At 46.0% G+C, this 18,092-nt stretch overlaps 3 protein-coding genes across 8 annotated transcripts; 2 read left to right on the top strand and 1 right to left on the bottom strand.

The window, feature by feature from the left end:
• The first annotated feature begins 924 nt into the window (after positions 1-924).
• Positions 925-5,738, top strand: LOC131138073 (multidrug and toxin extrusion protein 1-like). The gene is made up of 15 exons (XM_058086668.1): positions 925-1,038; positions 1,105-1,173; positions 1,232-1,380; positions 2,409-2,451; positions 2,516-2,560; positions 2,647-2,744; positions 2,911-3,008; positions 3,670-3,851; positions 3,935-4,043; positions 4,144-4,219; positions 4,293-4,362; positions 4,435-4,567; positions 4,784-4,878; positions 5,348-5,411; positions 5,479-5,738. Exons 1-15 carry the CDS (start codon positions 952-954, stop codon positions 5,667-5,669), a joined length of 1,509 nt encoding a protein of 502 aa, XP_057942651.1. The 5' UTR covers positions 925-951; the 3' UTR covers positions 5,670-5,738.
• Positions 5,202-12,733, bottom strand: slc47a1 (solute carrier family 47 member 1). The gene is made up of 17 exons (XM_058086710.1): positions 12,439-12,733; positions 12,124-12,225; positions 11,981-12,049; positions 11,768-11,916; positions 10,537-10,579; positions 10,420-10,464; positions 10,230-10,327; positions 9,663-9,760; positions 9,473-9,586; positions 9,337-9,404; positions 9,165-9,273; positions 9,020-9,095; positions 8,890-8,959; positions 8,106-8,238; positions 7,741-7,835; positions 7,362-7,427; positions 5,202-7,272 (listed from the first exon to the last, which is right to left on the bottom strand). The coding sequence occupies exons 1-17, from the start codon at positions 12,637-12,639 to the stop codon at positions 6,955-6,957; spliced, it is 1,854 nt and encodes a 617-aa protein (XP_057942693.1). The 5' UTR covers positions 12,640-12,733; the 3' UTR covers positions 5,202-6,954.
• On the top strand, positions 7,776-17,104 carry tmigd1 (transmembrane and immunoglobulin domain containing 1). 6 transcript variants are annotated; one of them, XM_058086704.1, is made up of 7 exons: positions 7,776-7,999; positions 8,076-8,278; positions 12,104-12,314; positions 12,408-14,181; positions 15,162-15,467; positions 15,584-15,975; positions 16,683-17,104. In XM_058086704.1, the coding sequence occupies exons 4-7, from the start codon at positions 14,103-14,105 to the stop codon at positions 16,692-16,694; spliced, it is 789 nt and encodes a 262-aa protein (XP_057942687.1). In that variant the 5' UTR covers positions 7,776-7,999; positions 8,076-8,278; positions 12,104-12,314; positions 12,408-14,102; the 3' UTR covers positions 16,695-17,104. The 6 variants fall into 6 exon arrangements, with proteins under 6 accessions (XP_057942687.1, XP_057942686.1, XP_057942684.1 ...); XM_058086703.1 differs by lacking the exon at positions 16,683-17,104 and having other exon boundaries at positions 12,104-12,303; positions 15,584-16,255; XM_058086701.1 differs by lacking the exon at positions 16,683-17,104 and having other exon boundaries at positions 12,442-14,181; positions 15,584-16,255.
• Positions 17,105-18,092: the final 988 nt, after the last annotated feature.

Here is an 18,092-nt window from a genome sequence, read left to right as displayed (position 1 = left end):
TATTTAATTATTTGATAATAAATAAAAATTAATTTGTTCATTTATTTCATTTGTTTTTTAATTTGCTTATTTATTTTTCCATCTTATTTTGTGTCGAAAAATAAAAATTAACATTAAACATTTATTTAATAAATAAAAAATAATTTATAATTATTTATAATAATTTTATCAGTTTTATCAGAGCTTTTCCAAAGAACCAAAGCACTGAAAAAGTGGAAGGTATAGCAGAAGCATTGAAGACTATTAGATTATATATATATATTTATTAATATTTGATATTTAATATAATTAATATTTAATAATAATTTAATTATATTTTTATTTTTTTCTGTTTTTAATATATGTACATTTTATTTATGTATTTTTATTTATTTATTTATTTATTTATTTACCTGATGCGGCCCAGCTTCACCCAGACCCGAGCTCCAGTGGCCCCCAGGTAAATTGAGTTTGAGACCCCTGGTGTACAAAGTGTGGCCGGGGGGCCATTTGCAGCCCGAGGCACATTCTAAAAATAGACATGAGTAGAAATGGAAAAATCATCAATAACTTTAACTAAAATGGTCATTTTAGTAGAATAAGGTTGAAATACAAATACAAATACACAATGGACTTAGTTTGGTGGGTCACAGGCCTGAAGGTGGCCGGGCCGACACCCACGGGGCCCGAAGAGGTCACACGGGCCCCCGCCATTACAGGTTTATTGTGGTTGTCATCACGCCATCTTCCACTGCTCCTGTTCGTCCTCAGCCAGTCGAGACATCTACTGATCTTGGGTCAGTCGTTTCCGTATTGTTCAGTCAGTATTGTTCAATTTTTCCTGATCTGAAATGACGGCCCAGACGCAGGGTTCTGGTCCAAACAACCCAAGAACCACGAGCCAATGGCTGATGACCTCTTTGAGGCATTGATGGGTGTTCACGTTTGTCCTTCCAGTTCATTTCCCAGCTGATGAGCTTCCTGATCGGCTTCGTGAGTTTGGTGTTCTGCGGTCATTTGGGGAAAAGCGAGCTAGCCGGGGTAGCGCTAGCCATAGCGGTGAGACTCATTCTTACACTTTGAATAACTCGGATTTGACGGTAATCTTACCTTGTTTCCACTCAGGTGATCAACGTGTGCGGCATCTCCATCGGCAGTGGGCTGGCGTCGGCGTGCGATACGCTCATATCTCAGGTAGGCCGAGACGTCGCACCTCACACTTCCTGTGTTGACCGCTTCCACTTCCTCTCAGACGTACGGCAGCGGCAACCTGAAGCGCGTGGGCGTGATTCTTCAGAGGGGGGTTCTGATCCTGCTCCTGGCCTGCTTCCCCTGCTGGGCCGTCCTGGTCAACACTCAGCCCCTCCTGCTGGTTGTTGGGCAGAATGCAGAAGTTGCCAGGTGGGCTTTTTGGAAATACGTATATTTAGGAATTGTATCAAGCTGATACGCATCACTGTCATTCCCCACGATGTTCGTCTTTTCATACATTTATTTGCTTACATATTTTGTACTTCTATACTTTTTAAAATACTTGTATTAATTTATGCATCACTTATTTATAACTTCCTTCTGCTTTGGAAATGTTCATTCATTCATTCATTTTCTACCGCTTATCCTCACGAGGGTCGCGGGGGTGCTGGAGCCTATCCCAGCTGTCCTCGGGCGAGAGGCGGGGTACACACTGGACTGGTGGCCAGCCAATCACAGGGCACATATTAGACAAACAACCATTCACACTCACAATTTGCAGTGGCCAATCAAGCTAGCATGTTTTTGGAATGTGGGAGGAAACCGGAGTACCCGGAGAAAACCCACGCATGCACGGGGAGAACATGCAAACTCCACACAGAGATGGCCGAGGGTGGAATTGAACCCTGGCCTCCTAGCTGTCAGGTCTGCGCGCTAACCACTCGACCACCGCTGTATTTAATTTAAAAAAAAAAGAATATATTTAATTTTATTTTCATTTATTGACATTTTTTATAGATTGATAGATTTTTAAAGAATATATTTAATTTTATTTTTATTTATTGACATTTTTTATAGATTTTTAAAATATTTTTATGGTTATGGTTTTTATGGATTTTTCCATTTTTATGGACTTATTTTGTTTTTGTTTATTTATTATTTATTTTTCTGCTTTGAAAAGTTTGTATTATTTTTTATTGATTTATTTATTTTTTTCTGCTTTGGAAATGTATTATTATTATTATTATTATTATTATTATTATTTCCCCATGATTGTTCCTCTACTTTGGCTATTTATGACTGATGCTATGATATGCGGTGATGTACTCAGCAGCATTGTCATCCTTCAGCCATTTGCTTCTTTGGCTTTTTTCATTCATCCGGTGGCGTTCTCACTCATTTCCCAGAAACGTCCCGCGAGGTTGAGCTGATGGCGTTTTTGTCCTCGTCCTTTTCAGGCTCTCTCAGCTCTACGTGAAGATCTTCATGCCGGCGCTGCCGGTGAGTCCCACAAAGGCCTTTTTGTGTGCCGCATTATTGATCTAATTGACTCCCGTCATGGCAGGCGGCCTTCATGTACCAGCTGCAGGGGCGCTATCTGCAGAATCAGGTGCGTGTAATAACGCCGTGACTGACTGCTGCCGGCGCGGTGCCTTTTGTGTGAGCGTCAATGAGCGGCCCGCTTATCGCTCTCAGGGCATCATGTGGCCCCAGGTGATAACCGGAGCCGCCGGGAACGCTTTCAATGCCATCATCAACTACATCTTCCTGGGGGTGTTGGAGCTGGGGGTGGCGTGAGTACGCACTTCGCCTCTTCATGTTTTGGGACGCCGTTTTAAATCCCGCCCATAAATATATTTCTATATATATAAATTTGTGCCCCCTCCCCTCCCTTCCTTCTAACCTCATATTGAGTGTCTGCATTGATCTTGCTGTTATTGTTGTCTCCCCCCCAAAAAGTGGCTCGGCTGCGGCTAACGCCATCTCTCAGTACGCCTTGGCGGTCTTTCTGTTTGTCTACATGAGCGCCAGGGGCCTACACAAAGCCACGTGGGACGGTCAGTAACGCCGAGCATGGAACTTCACACATCGTTTATAGCGACCGATGTCATGTGATCAATAACATATAACCCCGCCCACCCATGGTCACGTAGCTCCTAGCCGCCATTTTACCTCGCAGTTCAAAGCCAAACATCATCAGAGAGGCGGTTTGCACTTTGACACTTGTGTGCCAAGGTACCATGAGAAGATACCAACTGCGTCCAGGACCTTGTCCAGGACCTTGTCCAGGACCTTGTCCAGGACCTTGTCCAGGACCTTGTCCAGGACCTTGTCCAGGACCTTGTCCAGGACCTTGTCCAGGACCTTGTCCAGGGCCTTGTCCAGGACCTTGTCCAGGACCTTCTCACCTGTCCTGGCGGTCAATGTTCTCCATGACGACTCAACTGACATCGACAGGAGACACAAATAACTTTGGTCTCGTGGAGAGAGCGTTCCAACGACGCTCTTCTTTCTCCATTTCTGCTGACCTTTTGGTCCCGCTTGTGGCTCCACCTAACTACGGTGCGGACCGAGGATCAAACAAGACCTGCACACGTTAATCCTGCGTCATCCCGAGACATTTCCACTTTGACAGCCCTAAAAATAACATAGAACCTTCTGAGTGGTGAAGACAGAAGATCCACGTGATGAACCGACGTCTTTCCTGTCCTCCTCCAGGCTGGTCGTCAGACAGTTTTCAGGAATGGGGTCCCTTCCTGCGCCTGGCGTTGCCCAGCATGCTGATGACGTGCTTGGAGTGGTGGCTCTACGAGGTGGCCGGCTTCCTGGCGGGTTTGATCAGCGAGGTGGAGCTGGGAGCCGAGTCCATCGTGTACCAGCTGGCCGTCATGATCTACACGGTGAGATGTTCTTGACGTGCCGCTGATCACGTCACGCTGATCCGTGACGTGATGTCATCGTCTTGTTGTCTTCTATCCTTCAGTTTCCGTTAGGCTTCTCGGTTGCCGGCAGCGTCCGCGTGGGAAACGCTCTCGGCGCCGGAGACACGGAGCAGGCCAAGCTGTCCGGCAAGGTCGCCCTCACGTGCGCACGTACGATATTCCAAAATGTCACATGCCAAACGTGGAATATCTACTTTGCTTTGACTTTATTCCCATAATCTTGGAACGTTTTCCCAAACCTCCTTTTCAGTCATCATCTCCTGCTTCGTCGGAGCTCTCCTCGCCGTGTCTCGGAATGTCATTGCTTACATTTTCACCACCGACACGTAAGCCTCCATGGCCAGCACGCCTGACATCCAGCATCCTTACCCACAATCCTTTGCTCCCGTCGGCATGCAGGGACATCGTGGCGAGGGTTGCCGACATCCTGAAGTTGTACAGCTTCATCCACGTGGCCGACGCCTTCGCGGTGAGCAAAGATACCAGACAGCGCTGCTGGTCAAGCGCCACTGAGATGCCGTGTGCGCCCCCCCCCCCTTAGGCCGTGACCGGGGGCATCGTCCGGGGGGCCGGCAAGCAAATGGTGGGGGCCGTGTGCAGCTTGGTGGGCTACTACGTGGTGGGCTTCCCCATCGGAGTGTCGCTGATGTTCCCCGCCCACATGGGCATCATGGGTGAGGATGAGGTGGTGGGTTGGACCTTCTGTGAATTTACACTGCATATATCTGGAATGGGGTCTCGTGGCTGCAACCCCCCATCCATACTTTCAATTTTGCCTCCGTTGATCCGGATTAGCGTCTAGATCCAGGAATGCAAAAAAGAACTCTTTCACTTAGCGAGATAGAACCATTACGATGGATTCAGGTCCTGATGGATCCTTGTCACTGCAGGACTGTGGGCCGGATTCTTCATCTGCATCGTGATCCAGTCCTTCTTCTACACCGTCTTCTTGTGCCGACTCAACTGGAAGAAAGCCACAGTGGAGGTTGGACTCACAAAATCATTCATCGTTCATTTCGCGGGGGTGCTGGAGCCTATCCCAGCGACTCACAAAATCCACTTTTTCAAAATAAACCGTTAAACCATTCCAAAGGTTCAGATCACGAGGTCTAGGAATTTGGAAGTAAGCCCTGATAGAAGTTTGGGATTTCAGTTTTTTCCAACATCCCATATAAGGAAGTCCAGCTCACTGTGATGTCACAGCGAGTCCCACCGTGTGCCCACCTTCACGTCACATGAGAATTTTATTTCTTTTATTAGCATGAAAACAAACAGGATCTAAATTTCCAAGACAGCAAAATATTATTTTTATTATTTTATTCATATTATTAAGGGTGAAAATAAAGCCAATCAACTGCAATCAAGCCGCTGTGCTAACTTGCAATGAGTCTCTTCCAGCCGTGGAGGAACGTTGTCATTCTTCTGTTCTTCTGCTGTGATGTGTCCCGGATCAGGCGCTGGTACGAGCTGGTGTCCCCCCCCAAGAACCAAGCAGGGTCTTTGTCATAGAAAACAAAGGTAACCTGACTGAAATCTGCCTAGCAACAAAACACCCCGTTTAAAATGTCTACGCCCCGCCCACCAGCATGTGACCAGGACCGCAGTCCATCCAGTCCTGCGGAGTCCGGTTCCGAGCGGACGCGGTCGGACGGCTCGGCCTTATCTGTCAGACAGCTAGTGCTACGGCGTGGACTCGCCGTGCTCGCCATGATCGGCCTCCTCCTCGCCGGCGTCTTCGTCAGCGAGCTGCTCGTCCAGCTCCAGTTAGGCCAGTAACGGTCAGGAGACGCTCGCTAGTCTGTCTGTGCTTCCACTGTGGAACTAACGAGGAGCGAATCAGCAGTGGTTGGGGTGGGAGTGGGGAGGGGGGGGAGGGGGAGGGGGCTCGTTAACTGTCATTTTGGACATATTTAATAAATCAGCGCTGCTTTGTGGTTGACCACGGCCGATGATTACTGAAATACATTCATTTATTTTCTACCGCTTATCCTCACCAGGGGTGCTGGAGCCTATCCCAGCTGTCTTGGGGCGAGAGGCGGGGTCCACCCTGGACTGGTGGCCAGCCAATCACAGGGCACATATAGACAAACAAGGAAGCATGGAAGACCATAAAAGTACAATAAGCATCATTTCTCCTCATCCATATTGGTTGGAGTGCTGACCTTTGACCCACGCATGATGTTGGTAATAAACGTTTGCTTTTTTTTGTTTAATTGTTAAGCTGCATATGAAATCAGCCGCCTGCCACCGTCGCTCATCACGGGTTGACATCACAGAGGCCGTCATGTCGGGAAAGCTTCCTCTGCGGAGGCCGCAATCAGCGTCCCGCCGTGCCGCCATTAAGTGTCATCGCGGAGTCGTTGGCGTGACGACCGAGAGTACAGCAACTTGAGAAATACTCCATTTGTCTCCGTCCCCCCCCCCCCCTCCAATCTGATCTATTCAATAGAAATCTATATCTTTACACTATTTGGGTTATGTTGGCGCCGCTTAGTGCCCCCCATTCCCCCCAACACCAGCAGATGGTGCTGTTTCCAAAATCATTTCCAAACAGCCTAGAGAAATAGCTCATTTATTTTCTTTTGTTTCTCAAAAAATTACTTTAAAAATGTGCATTATTTATTTAATATTTCAGCTGACATTATTTGTCCTCATAACTTTTTCTCTTAATATTTTGTCTTTATTCTCGTCAAATTACAGCTGATTTTTTTACATTCTTTTATTTTTCTTATAATATTCCAATGTATATTTTCTTTAATATTTTAACTTCATGCTACTAAAATGATGTCATTTTCCCCCATATTACATTATTATTATTATTATTATTATTATTATTATTATTATTATTATTATTATTATTACAGCTTATAATAATAATTATTATAATAATTATAATTATGAAATTTTCCCATCAAAGTTTGACTTTATTCTCAAAAATTTTAAATTTCCCCCCAAATTACAATTTTATTTTGGTTTTCTTTGTTTGTCATAAAACTGGTTTTGGCCCTAATAGAATGCCTCCTGAAAATACTTGAAGGTACTTCTAAAGACACGTTGGTGTTTACTTGAAGGATGAAGTCGTTGAGCGGTTGAGCGGCGTTCCGATGTCGGTGGTCTGCCGGGTCCAAGCGGCTGGCGTGGGGGTGGAGTCGTTGGCCCAGCTTTGGGTAAAGTTAACCCCCATCGATGTTACAATTTCCGGAACGGGAAAGGTGACGCGCATAACGACGCCAGCGGCTAAAATGAGCACAGCGACAGAGACGGCGAGTCCTCTCCTCAACAGGAGCTGAGTGACGGACAGCGGCGCCGGGGCTTTGTCACGGCCTGATGATGACAGCGTCCCGCCTTCGCCGCTTCTGGAAGCTTCTTTGTCGTCCACCTGAAATGTTGGAATCACACAGCTGTCAATCACAGAGCTGTCAATCACGCCGTCCAGGAGGCACATCCACTCATTGGGTCGTCACGCACCATGGAGTCGTTCGGCACGCCGCACTTTGATGCGTCTGGAATATTTGCCCCAGCTCGCAGTTCAGCCTCAGAGGGAAAAACACAATAAAGATCATAATAATGAAAATAATAACATTATCATATGTCCAATATTATAGTGATTAATAATGCGTCTTATTATTATGTCAATAATAAACAGACCAACCAGATAATCTGTTTGTATCTGTTTGTATACCTTTAGAAGGCCCAGAAAGGACAAAGACCTACGTTCAAGTCTCAGTAAGGATTGGGAATGACGGACATTTTTATTTTTTTCCCAATGCTGCATGACATTCCACCTGACCAAATGTTCCCGTAAGGGTTCCAGGGAGGGGCGGGGTCAGGGGCGGGGCAGTCCTACCTCTCGTGTGACTTTTTTCCAGTTGAGTTTGAAGATGAGGACGAGGAAAAATCCGGCCTCCAGGCAGACGCACGTCAGGAGTCCAAGCCACAAACCTGGAAAACACGACATGGATTTCACCAAAATGATCTGCCATGATTCATACTTCATCTGTTCCAAATATGTGGAGACGGTCATTCATTCATCTTTCTAATATCCCGACTGCGTGGCCACAACATCCTCACCACTAGGACACCGTGCAGCTCTTCCATGAAATCATGTACTTCTGTGAAAGGATCCAGTTCTACTAGAAACATCAGGTCCTTTTCACTCACAATGTTCTCTCTTTCTCCTAGGAAGGCCTTGACAGCGGAGGACGGTCTTACCGAATATTCTGAGGCGGGCCGCAAACATGAGGGCGACGCCCACTGGCAGCCCGATGCAGTAGTAGCCCACCAGGTTGGACACGGCGGCCATCTTCTGCATGCCGCAGCCGACCAGGATCCCGGAGCAGACGCACTGAGCGACGGAAGACGAGGAAACGGAGAGTTCATACCAGGTCAAACCACTGGGGGGTACGGGGGGGGGGGGCTATTTTGAGTTACAGTAAAGTCTCGTTATATCGATATCGGTTATAACGAATTACTGCTTATTACGATACTATTTTCATTTCCCGGCAAATTTCTAGTCTTTTATGATATAATTAGTTCCGTTAGTACGATACCCGGTACTAACACGGCGAACGGCTGCTTCCAGTCAACTTTATTTTTCACACTTCCACCACCAGAGCGCAGCACACACACCGATTCCCGCACTTCCTGGTTCACAGGTCATGCTCAACCCGCCCCACATAGCTGGCCAAACACATGCCTGTATAGAATCTATACACACGAGAGAAACCACGAACGCAGTTGGTTCTTCTGTTGCAGGCATGTGTTTGGCCAGCTATGTGGGGCTAGATGGTGTACCAACCCTCCCCCTCCCCCCCCACCCGCTGGAGTAGATGTTGACGTAGACGTGTGGTGAGGTTAGCTTCTACAAGCTACCAATTGCTGTTGCCCCAAAAGCGCTGCTATTGCGTTGCCAGATACAGTTTGGATGTTAAATGTTGAAAAAAAAGCAATTTGGGACCGGCGGTCCAGGTCAAGACGCTCAGACCGTAAAAGGTACCAGAATGGAGTCGAAGAATTGTAGAAAAGTGTATATGCTCAGGTTGTCGGACACGATGGCGGCGATGTTTCTGCAGGAAGACGAGAATCCGGTCAGAAACGTGTGAAATTTGTAAAGGACGCCAACTCACCCGTCCGACGTGAAGACGTATCCCAGGACGGACTTGGAGCTGACGATGACGACACCCTGGAAGACGGCGAGCAATCCTATGGAGGGAAAGCATGGACTTGTGTTCCTAATGAAGTGTCCAGGAAGTGCGTGCGTCGCAGTCACACCTGTTAGCATCAGGGCCACCTTGCAGCTAAGGACGGCGCCGGCGGTGTCTCCGGCTCCCAGAGCGTTGCCCACACGCACGCAGGCAGCCGCTTGGACGCCCAAAGGAAACTGCAAGGACCCCGCGGTTTGGTGAATGAATCAGACCTTGAGTCGCCGATGGAGGACGCGTACCATGTAGGTGATGGCCGATATCTCCACCATCACATGCTGGGCCGCGAGGTCCACCTCTCCCAGGACGCCTGCGTGATGCAAACGTGTTTAAAAAGGGGCCGGAGTCACCCACCCACCCACGCCCACCATCACCCACCCGCCAGGAAGCCCCCGATCTCCCAGATCCACCACTCGAAGCACACCATGAAGGTGCTGGGGACCGCCAGCTTCATGTAGGACCCCCAGTCCTGCAGACACTCGCTGGACCAGCCTGCTGACAAACAGGCTCAGCAAAGGCCGCCATCGCATCGCACAAGTCAGTGAAGGCACCGCCGCGAAGGCCTCACCTCCCCAGGTGGGCCGGTGGAGGTCCTTCCATCGGATGTAGGCCAGGAGGAGCAGGCAGGAGGTCACGTGAGCCAGGCTGTTCGCCGCCGCCGAGCCGCTGCACACAAAGGAAGCAACACGGCCATCTTGTATTTGCTTCTCTTCCTGGTGGCGCTCGTTATCATAGCTTTTATATCTGACAGACACCTCACTCTGTCTCCTTGTTTGGAAATATGGGAATAAGTCCTGCTCTTAGGCAGTAATATCCTTCTTTAAGTAAGTTGTACAACAGCTGGTCACAGGAGCTAATAAAGCTAATAAACACAATTATCATGGGCTGGAAAAAACAAATGAATGACCCGTGTCTACCACTGATAATATGGAAGTTGCTTCACCATGTGGAAAACGTTTGGGCGCCCGTGGATTAGATGAAGAACGCAGACATTAGAGTCCTACACAGGAGATGGAAACCCGATAAACACCAGATAATTGTTCATAATGAATGGGACTGCTTATTGGATGAAAGCTCTAGCAAGAACACACACACTCACACACACTCACACACACACACACACACACACACTCACATGACGCCCAGTTCCAGGCTGACGATGAGGACGTAGTTGAGCCCCAGATTGAAGACGTTGGCCACTGCCGCCGTGTACATCTGAGGAAGGATGATACCCTGGAGGACAAAAGGCAACGAGACGTGGACCAAGATGTCCGTGGAAAGGTTCAATCAAACCACAAACGGGCCGTGATGTGGCGTTCAATGACCTGGTTCTGCAGGTAAGCCACCTGCAGCTGATGCAGGAACATGGCCTGGAGACACAAATATGTTCTATGAACAAGTACCGGGGGGGGGGTGTACACGGCGTGTGTGTGTGTACCCACTGGAACAGCTGGTAGAAAGGCCATCATGTAGATGTGGGCGATCCTGGAGCAAAGTGGAATCAGGTTTATCTCCCGTATCTAGTTGAGGAATAACTACAATGACGGCCATGTTAGTTTGCCAAAAAACATGTTTTCTTTTCTTTTTTTAAAGATATTTTAGCAGGAAATATGATTAAGAAATTTGAACAAGACCCAAGTAGAACGGCTGCAATGTGCATGCCAGGCCACTAGGTGGCAGTATGACAATAATACACGGTTTAGAACAGGAGTCTCAAACTCATGGCTCGCGATCCAAATGCGGCCCGCGGGACGCTAGTTTGAGGCCCCCGCCTTGATATGAAAGTTTAATTTGTTTAATTTGTTTAATTTGTTTTTTGATTTGCTTATTTATTTTCCATCTTATTTTGTGTTGAAAAATAAAAATTTACATTAAACATGTATTTTATAATTTAATAATAAAAAATAAAAAAAATAAATTAAAAATAAATAAAAATAAAAATAAAAATAAAAATAAATATAAAAAATAAAATAAAAAATAAAATAAAAAATAAAATAAAAAATAAATAAAAATTAATTTGTTCATTTGTTTCACTTGTTTCATTAGTTTTTTGATTTGCTTATTTATTTTTCCATCTTATTTTGTGTCATTAAACATTTATTTAATAATTTAATAACAAATACACATTTATTTATATAATTTATAATAATTTATAATAATTTGTAATAATTTGTAATAATTTATAATAATGTAATGTTTTATCAGAGCTTTTGCAAAGAACCAAAGCACTGAAAAAGTGGAGGGTATAGCAGAAGCATTGAAGACTATATTATATATATTTATTAATATTTAATATAATTAATATTTATTAATATTTTTATATTATTTTTATTTTTTCTTTTATATATATAATTTTCATTTTTTTAATTTTATTTATTTATTTTTTTAACCTGATGCGGCCCAGCCTCCCCCAGATCCGAGCTCCAGTGGACCCCAGGTAAATTGAGTTTGAGACCCCTGGTTTAGAAGAATAAATAAAACAACTAAATAGTGACCCACCCTTACTCGCGGTTCAGCAGCTATTAATATTCCAACATTATTATCATAAAATGACTGTTTTCTTCTTGTATAACTACACATTTTTCTATTTTGTGAATATTTAGTGTCAACCAAAACAACATTTTAATCCGTTTTAAGTTTAAAAAGAGGAGCAGGATTTGGGTAGTCGGTCACCCGGCGACGTGGTGGTCCTGGCGCATGATCAGCAGGATGTTGTGCGCGTTGATGAGCACGGCCCAGCAGGGCAAGCAGAAGAGCAGCAGGATGAACAAGCTCCTCTGCAGAATCACGCCCACCCGCTTCAGGTTCTTGCTGCCGAACGTCTGCGGAGGCCAAGGCGGTCAGCGGTCAGTGGCTTCTCGCCAAAAGCGTAGGAAGTCCTCCCACCTGAGAGATGAGCGTGTCGCAGGCCAGCGTCAGGCCCTCCGCGGTGGCCGTGGTGCTCACGTTGATGGTCTGCGATGAAATACTCGGATGACTAATGCAGTACATTCCATATTCATGATGCAGGTTGAGATAGAAAGAAGTACCGCTGATGCCAGAGCGTATCCGGCCAGTTCCGCGTTGCCGATGTGTCCACAGAAGATGGTGATCACAAGAGGCAGCAGGAAGTTCAGAATCCGAAACAGCAGCTGAAGAAACAACAAAAACACCCAAAGCCTCTCATGTACACGATGCTGTGCAAGGTCAAAGTTCTCCTCAACCACAAGGTCAGTCCAAGGTCAGTTCACGCGGGATGAATACTTCCAGAGACCAACATGATCCCAGTATGTCACAATATTAGTATTTAATTTTTCATGATTAACCCAAACAGGTCTCTCACCCTTCATCATTGTTCTACTCACCAGCGGACCCGTGAGATGTAACACGTGGGAGAGTTCCTCCCTGTAGGCCGGCGGCAAGCACCCAAAAAGTTTGGAGCAGGTCCCCTCCTGGAGGCTCCTCGTCGGGATCTGCACGGAGGAGTCCGGCCTGGAAGGCATCTTCTCCACGGGAGAGGCGAGTAGGATCAGTGACGCGATGTGTCCATCTTGGTCTTTTAACATACCACGTAATTGGCGTCCATTGATTGGATAACCGAGTTAAGCAGAAGAGGAGGTGCTGCGTGAACGTCAAAGCTGGGCTCCACGCATGCATCAGAAGGTTGTTGTTCAGGTCTTAATGATGTGTGCATGCTCTTAAAAGGCTCAGCGGTAATCTGATGAGGAATTCCGGTGAAAGTCCTACAAACTTTGATTGGATTTAACTCGTTGAGATCAGGAGTTTGTTCTTGGAAGCAGCTTCTCAGGAGGACACAGAGGAACATGAGCTGGATCCAGACTGATGGTCTGGATGAGATTGTCATCGACCAGCTCATCAGGTGACCAGACTAAATGAGTAGATGTCCCCGATGACGCCGGAGAAGCCCACAGTCCAAAATCAGGTCTGGACTGTCACAGCGGAGCGATGGTCCCACGCCGGGGCTCCAACTCCCCCGACTGTTAAGTCCAGCAGCCTGAAGCTCCAAGGAGAAGATCCAACTCTGCCACTTTGATGTTTTACAAAGCAACACATGCAGATGTTATGCAGTATTCCGTATTTCAAGATAAACTACATCTCAGGTTTTCTTCATCCTGATTAGCTGTAGACCATTGTCAATCAATCTCCTTCGTGCGGCCCTGCTGTGTCTCCTGCACGTGTCATCGCTAGCTATTGTTTGCTAGCTTGTAAATGAATCTTCCGTTCAAAGGAGGACGACGGCAGCAGGATTACTATAGAAATAAGTTTTAACAAGGATACAAAAACGCTACAGCACAGCAACTTTTTTATTGTTTCATCTTACTTCATTTTCTTCTCGTAATATTCTGACTTTATTCCCATAATATTTTGGCTTTTTTTTCAATTATATTAAAGCTTTTTTCAAACACTAGTCACTTTAAAGACCATTCCAAAAATATAAAAAAAATGGAAAATATCCATAAATAAAATAGCATGCACTGTAAAAAAAATTATTATTTAATTAATTAATTTACACCGAAATATAAACAAATAAAAACATTATAAATATGTAAGAAACTTTTAAAAATAATAACAATAAATATCTCCAAAAACTGAAATAATGAAATACAAAAAAATGCAAACAAAGGTGCAGATTCCTGCTAACAGCAAGAAGACTATCTGTTCTAGATCTTATTCTGCTTGAACTAGTTCTAGTTCTAGTTCTAGTACCGCTTGCCATCGAGCGTGACGACTCGTTGCTGAATGTCTACTGCGGTCCTTTTTTATGTCCACTATTTGACTTACCATAAAAACCATAAAAGCACACAACAATAAAAGCACACATACACGAACCCGTGGCCGGGAGGACGTTACACCCCCCCCCTCATCCTCGGGTGTGATCAGTCTCTACCTTCTACCTTCCACATCCTCACGTCTCCGATCCTCAGGTGAGTCGGCTCAGACGCTTTTTGAATGATTGACTTGAAGTGGTGAGTGAAATCATATTATAATCATATCCAATCATCCAACTATGGTCTCTCCGTCCTCAGGGAGTCAAATGGAGTCCTGGTATTTGCTGGTGCTGCTCGTCAGCGGAGCGCAGACAATGAGTAAGTTTGCAGTACACATACTGTAAGAATGTGTGTACTCATACGTCCATCTTTGTTGATTGTTTAGCTTTCAATTATTTATCTTCTTGAGACCATCCAGCTAATCCGTACGCTGGAAAAATAGCATTTGTTGACTCTTCTCCATTTCCATACGTGGACTTGACCTTCAAATATACCAGTGGTGTTCAAGTATGGCCTGGGAGCCATTTGCGGTAGCTGTTTTTGGCCCGCGACACGTTCTAAAAATAACAAATAAAAACAACCGCAAAACTTTTACACCAATAAAAGTTGTATTTTTACAAGAATAAAGTCATAATATTATGAGGAAAAATAACATTTTAGTAGCATCACGTTGAGGAAATGACGCCTAATATTATGAGAAGCAAATCAAAAAAAATAAATAGACATGGTATACTCCAAAAAGAATGGTTAGACTCCAACCTTTCATTGTAAACTTTGTTTTTATACGTGATCAGTTCCAAATGTGAAAATAATAAATAATACATGCTCATTTTCATCTGTATATAACTATATTCCATCGCTTATCTTCATATGATCCAATAAACAATATAACGTTAGAAAACCCACAGTTTGTGCATGTTTAATATGAGCGCCGACTTGTCACCCATTGTTCCATGGTCCTTGAATGCACCATCTCAACTACACTATAGTGGATTTTTAGCCTTTTCCTTCCCCCTCATATTTGCCCCCCAGTGCTGATACTATATGGGAATACATAAAGGTAATATTTGATGACCTTATTTGGTGCTAATATGAATATTTGTACAAGAAAGTCCAGGCTAGTACTGGTGGATGGTGGCCACGTATTCATCTCATGCTTTTAATTTGAAGGAGTTTCTAACATGAATGTCATGACCAGGAAGCAGGAAGTTAAGTCTTTGGGTATTTGGGCATGCTCTCCGGGGGGGGGGGGCTATGATATGCTGTGATGTATTAACCGACTGAGGCCTCATCTCCAGGCGTCACCATCGAGTCGGTGCCAGACGTAGGCCCACACGGAACCATCCAGACCGAGCTGGAGAGGACGGTGTCTCTGGTGTGTCGCCCCAGCGCCGCCCCCCACCTTCCGCCCAGTGAGGGCGGGGAGGAGGAGGAGCTGGTGTGGCTGAGGAACGGCGCCGCGGTCAGCCTGGCGGCGGGGAACCAGAAAGGCAGCAGCAGCGTGTGCGTCACGCCCGTCATCCACCAGGACAACGGCGCCACCTTCACCTGCCACCTGAGGAGGAACGCCTCCATTCAGGCCTCCGTCACCTTGAACGTCACATGTGAGTCACAAAAATGCAAGATTTGAGTATTAGTTATCAATTCCAATAGTTTGGATATATTATTAATATTATTAGCAATATTTATATGAAGATCTTTCCAATGATTCTCCCCTCAGATCCTCCCACGGCGTCGGGGTCCGAGGAGGTGTCGGTGGAGGTGGCGTCGTCGCTCGTCCTACGCTGTGACGTCTTCGCCAACCCGCCCATCACGTCGCCGCTGTGGACCCTCAACGGAAGCACGGTGGACCTCTCGGCAGGCGGCTTCACGTTGACCAACGACGGCTTCGTCAGCCAGCTGAGCGTCGCCAGCGTGGAGAGACGCCTGCACCAAGGCCGGTACCGGTGCACGGCGGACTCTCCCGTCTACGGAACCAGGACCAGGGTCTTCCAGGTCACGGTCACAGATAAGACCACCAAGTTCCCGCTGATGCCCATCATTGCCGGAACCGTGGTGGTGGTCCTCACGGGGATTTTCGCCATCATCTCACGCTGGAGCACCATCACCAAGGTAACACGGCACACATCTCCTCGCTTCCCCTGAATCTTAATGCTCATCTTCACATGGGGGGGTCCAGATTTCAAGGGCCACGGCACCTTGACTTCCTTATATGGGCGTACCCGGATACCAGCTGGGCAAGCTGAGTGGGTGTGCCGTGGGTGTAAAGTAAAACAGACCATCTTTGGAAATCCAAGGAAATCCAGCTGGAATAGGTGCAGATTCTGGAAGATCTAGAAAGCCTTCTGTGGTGGTAATTGTGTGAAGCTGCTCTATCGGAGTCCACAACTCAATAAAAAACAATTTGGACCATTAACTTGGGTAACCTTTCTTAACCTTTCTAACTTTACTTTAAAGGGGGGTGGGGGGGGCACTGTGCTCATTTTTGGCCCTTTGTATTGAGTTGTGGACTCCTATAGAGCAGCTACACACAATAACCTGCACAAAGGCTTTCTAGATCTTCCAGAATCTGCACCAGTTGTATTTCCTTAGATTTCCAAAATGACCACAGTGGTTCTGGAGGTCCTGGTTGAACTGGGTCTGACATCAGTGACCCCCCCACATCAGAGTCTTCCCAGAAGAGCGGAAGTTGTCTTAGCTGCAGAGATCCCGCCTTTTGACACAGACGGGACATGTCCCGATACTTTCTTCCATGCGTCACGGAACGCTTCCGGTGGCACGGCGCACCTCCTAATACGTGACTCCACTCCTCCCCACAGTGCTGCAAGTGACTAAACGTCACTTCCTCAGCGGCGGCGGCAGCGGGAATGATGAGTCATGAAGACGCCTGCTGGAGGCGTCCAGCAGGCGCCCACCCACTGTGATTTTCTTTCCATTTACGTACTTTCTCATTTATTATGTCGGTTATTTATAAATAAAAAAAAAACGCTCTACAGGAGCAGACGTACATGTGGTGTACGTCTCACCTTCATCTGGGCTGGTGGGGCCACAAAATTGCCCGTTTAGACTTTGCCAGGGAGCATCAAACATGGGACGTTGGAATTTTGGAAGAGAGTTGTATTCTCTGATGAAAAAAAATGGAACCTTGACGGCCCAGATGGCTTCCAACGTTGCTGGCATGACAAGGAGATCCACCTGAGATGTTTTCTACCAGGCACAGTGGAGGGGGGGTCCATCATGATCCTGGGTGCTTTTCCATTCAATGGAACACCAGAGCTTCAGGTGGTTCTTCTTTTCAATAAATGACTTTTTCAAAGTGCTCTTTGTCTCACTTCCCTTTCTTGCTCTGCATATTGAAAACATCATTAAGGTCCAAATTCAATTTTAGCTATTTTTATATTGCTCTTAAGATTTACATCAGGTCTGTTCTCAGCATTTCTACATGTGTTGTTTACAAAAAAAAATCATTTTTCACTATGTGGCCTCGCTGGAAAAAGTTTTACAAACACAGATCCTTGTATTATCCTTGTATTATCCTTGTATTACACTGCAAGGAAAACTACATGATGTCTAATGTAAGTTTACCTCCACACAACAGAGTGGGATTGTTTCCACTTTTCCCGCTGAACTTTAACTCCTGACTCAACAATACGGATGGCGCTCGTTAAAATGGCGTTATATATTTACCTTTAACGAGACAAAAGAAGCCTGTCAACGTTCAAGGTCGAGGTCTCGGCCTTCTGGCCAATAAAAGCAAATAACGGCAGACTTTCACATAAAAAGCAGGCATGCCACGTGCGTCAGCCTGACTGTGAGGATGCTCTGGTGGTTAATCATACGTCGCCTGGAAGTCGCTTGAAAAGGTTCATGTCATGGTGATACATTTAAATGATCAGCAGGTTCAGGTTGTGTTGCTTGCATGTGTGGATGCACGTACTGTGGTAATATCAATATGTCCTGGATTGACATGGTCTTCCGTGGGATCATGACTAATGCAACATATGATGGCATACACCACATATGCCGACATATACCATTTCATTTCCATTACCATTTCATTGAATTGATGCTATTGTGCTCCAACATGAAGCTTATTAAGACGAATACAGCAGATGGTGACTGTAGACCCCCATAAACATCCCATTTGCAACGGCTTTACACCGTGGGTGTCCAAAGTGCGGCCTGGGGGCCATTTGGAGGCCGGGACTCTTTTTTTATTGGCCCACAGG

This window comes from Doryrhamphus excisus, chromosome 11, assembly GCF_030265055.1.
Source record: "Doryrhamphus excisus isolate RoL2022-K1 chromosome 11, RoL_Dexc_1.0, whole genome shotgun sequence".
NCBI classification, from domain to species: Eukaryota; Metazoa; Chordata; class Actinopteri; order Syngnathiformes; family Syngnathidae; genus Doryrhamphus; species Doryrhamphus excisus.
Note: the sequence above shows the minus strand (reverse complement) of the source record. Positions and strands in the feature narration are given on the sequence as shown.

Excerpts from the sequence above, each read along its gene's own strand:
- tmigd1 (XM_058086703.1), top strand. The coding sequence starts at position 14,103 with ATGGTCTCTCCGTCCTCAGGGAGTCAAATGGAGTCCTGGTATTTGCTG. Across the intron at positions 14,182-15,161 it reads CAGCGGAGCGCAGACAATGA|GCGTCACCATCGAGTCGGTG; the intron begins GTAAGTTTGCAG and ends CCTCATCTCCAG. Across the intron at positions 15,468-15,583 it reads CGTCACCTTGAACGTCACAT|ATCCTCCCACGGCGTCGGGG; the intron begins GTGAGTCACAAA and ends TTCTCCCCTCAG.
- LOC131138073 (XM_058086668.1), top strand. The coding sequence starts at position 952 with ATGAGCTTCCTGATCGGCTTCGTGAGTTTGGTGTTCTGCGGTCATTTG. Across the intron at positions 1,381-2,408 it reads CAGAATGCAGAAGTTGCCAG|GCTCTCTCAGCTCTACGTGA; the intron begins GTGGGCTTTTTG and ends CGTCCTTTTCAG. Across the intron at positions 5,412-5,478 it reads CTTTGTCATAGAAAACAAAG|CATGTGACCAGGACCGCAGT; the intron begins GTAACCTGACTG and ends CCCGCCCACCAG.
- slc47a1 (XM_058086710.1), bottom strand. The coding sequence starts at position 12,639 with ATGTTAAAAGACCAAGATGGACACATCGCGTCACTGATCCTACTCGCC. Across the intron at positions 12,226-12,438 it reads TACATCTCACGGGTCCGCTG|CTGCTGTTTCGGATTCTGAA; the intron begins GTGAGTAGAACA and ends TTGTTTCTTCAG. Across the intron at positions 9,274-9,336 it reads TATCGGCCATCACCTACATG|TTTCCTTTGGGCGTCCAAGC; the intron begins GTACGCGTCCTC and ends GGGTCCTTGCAG.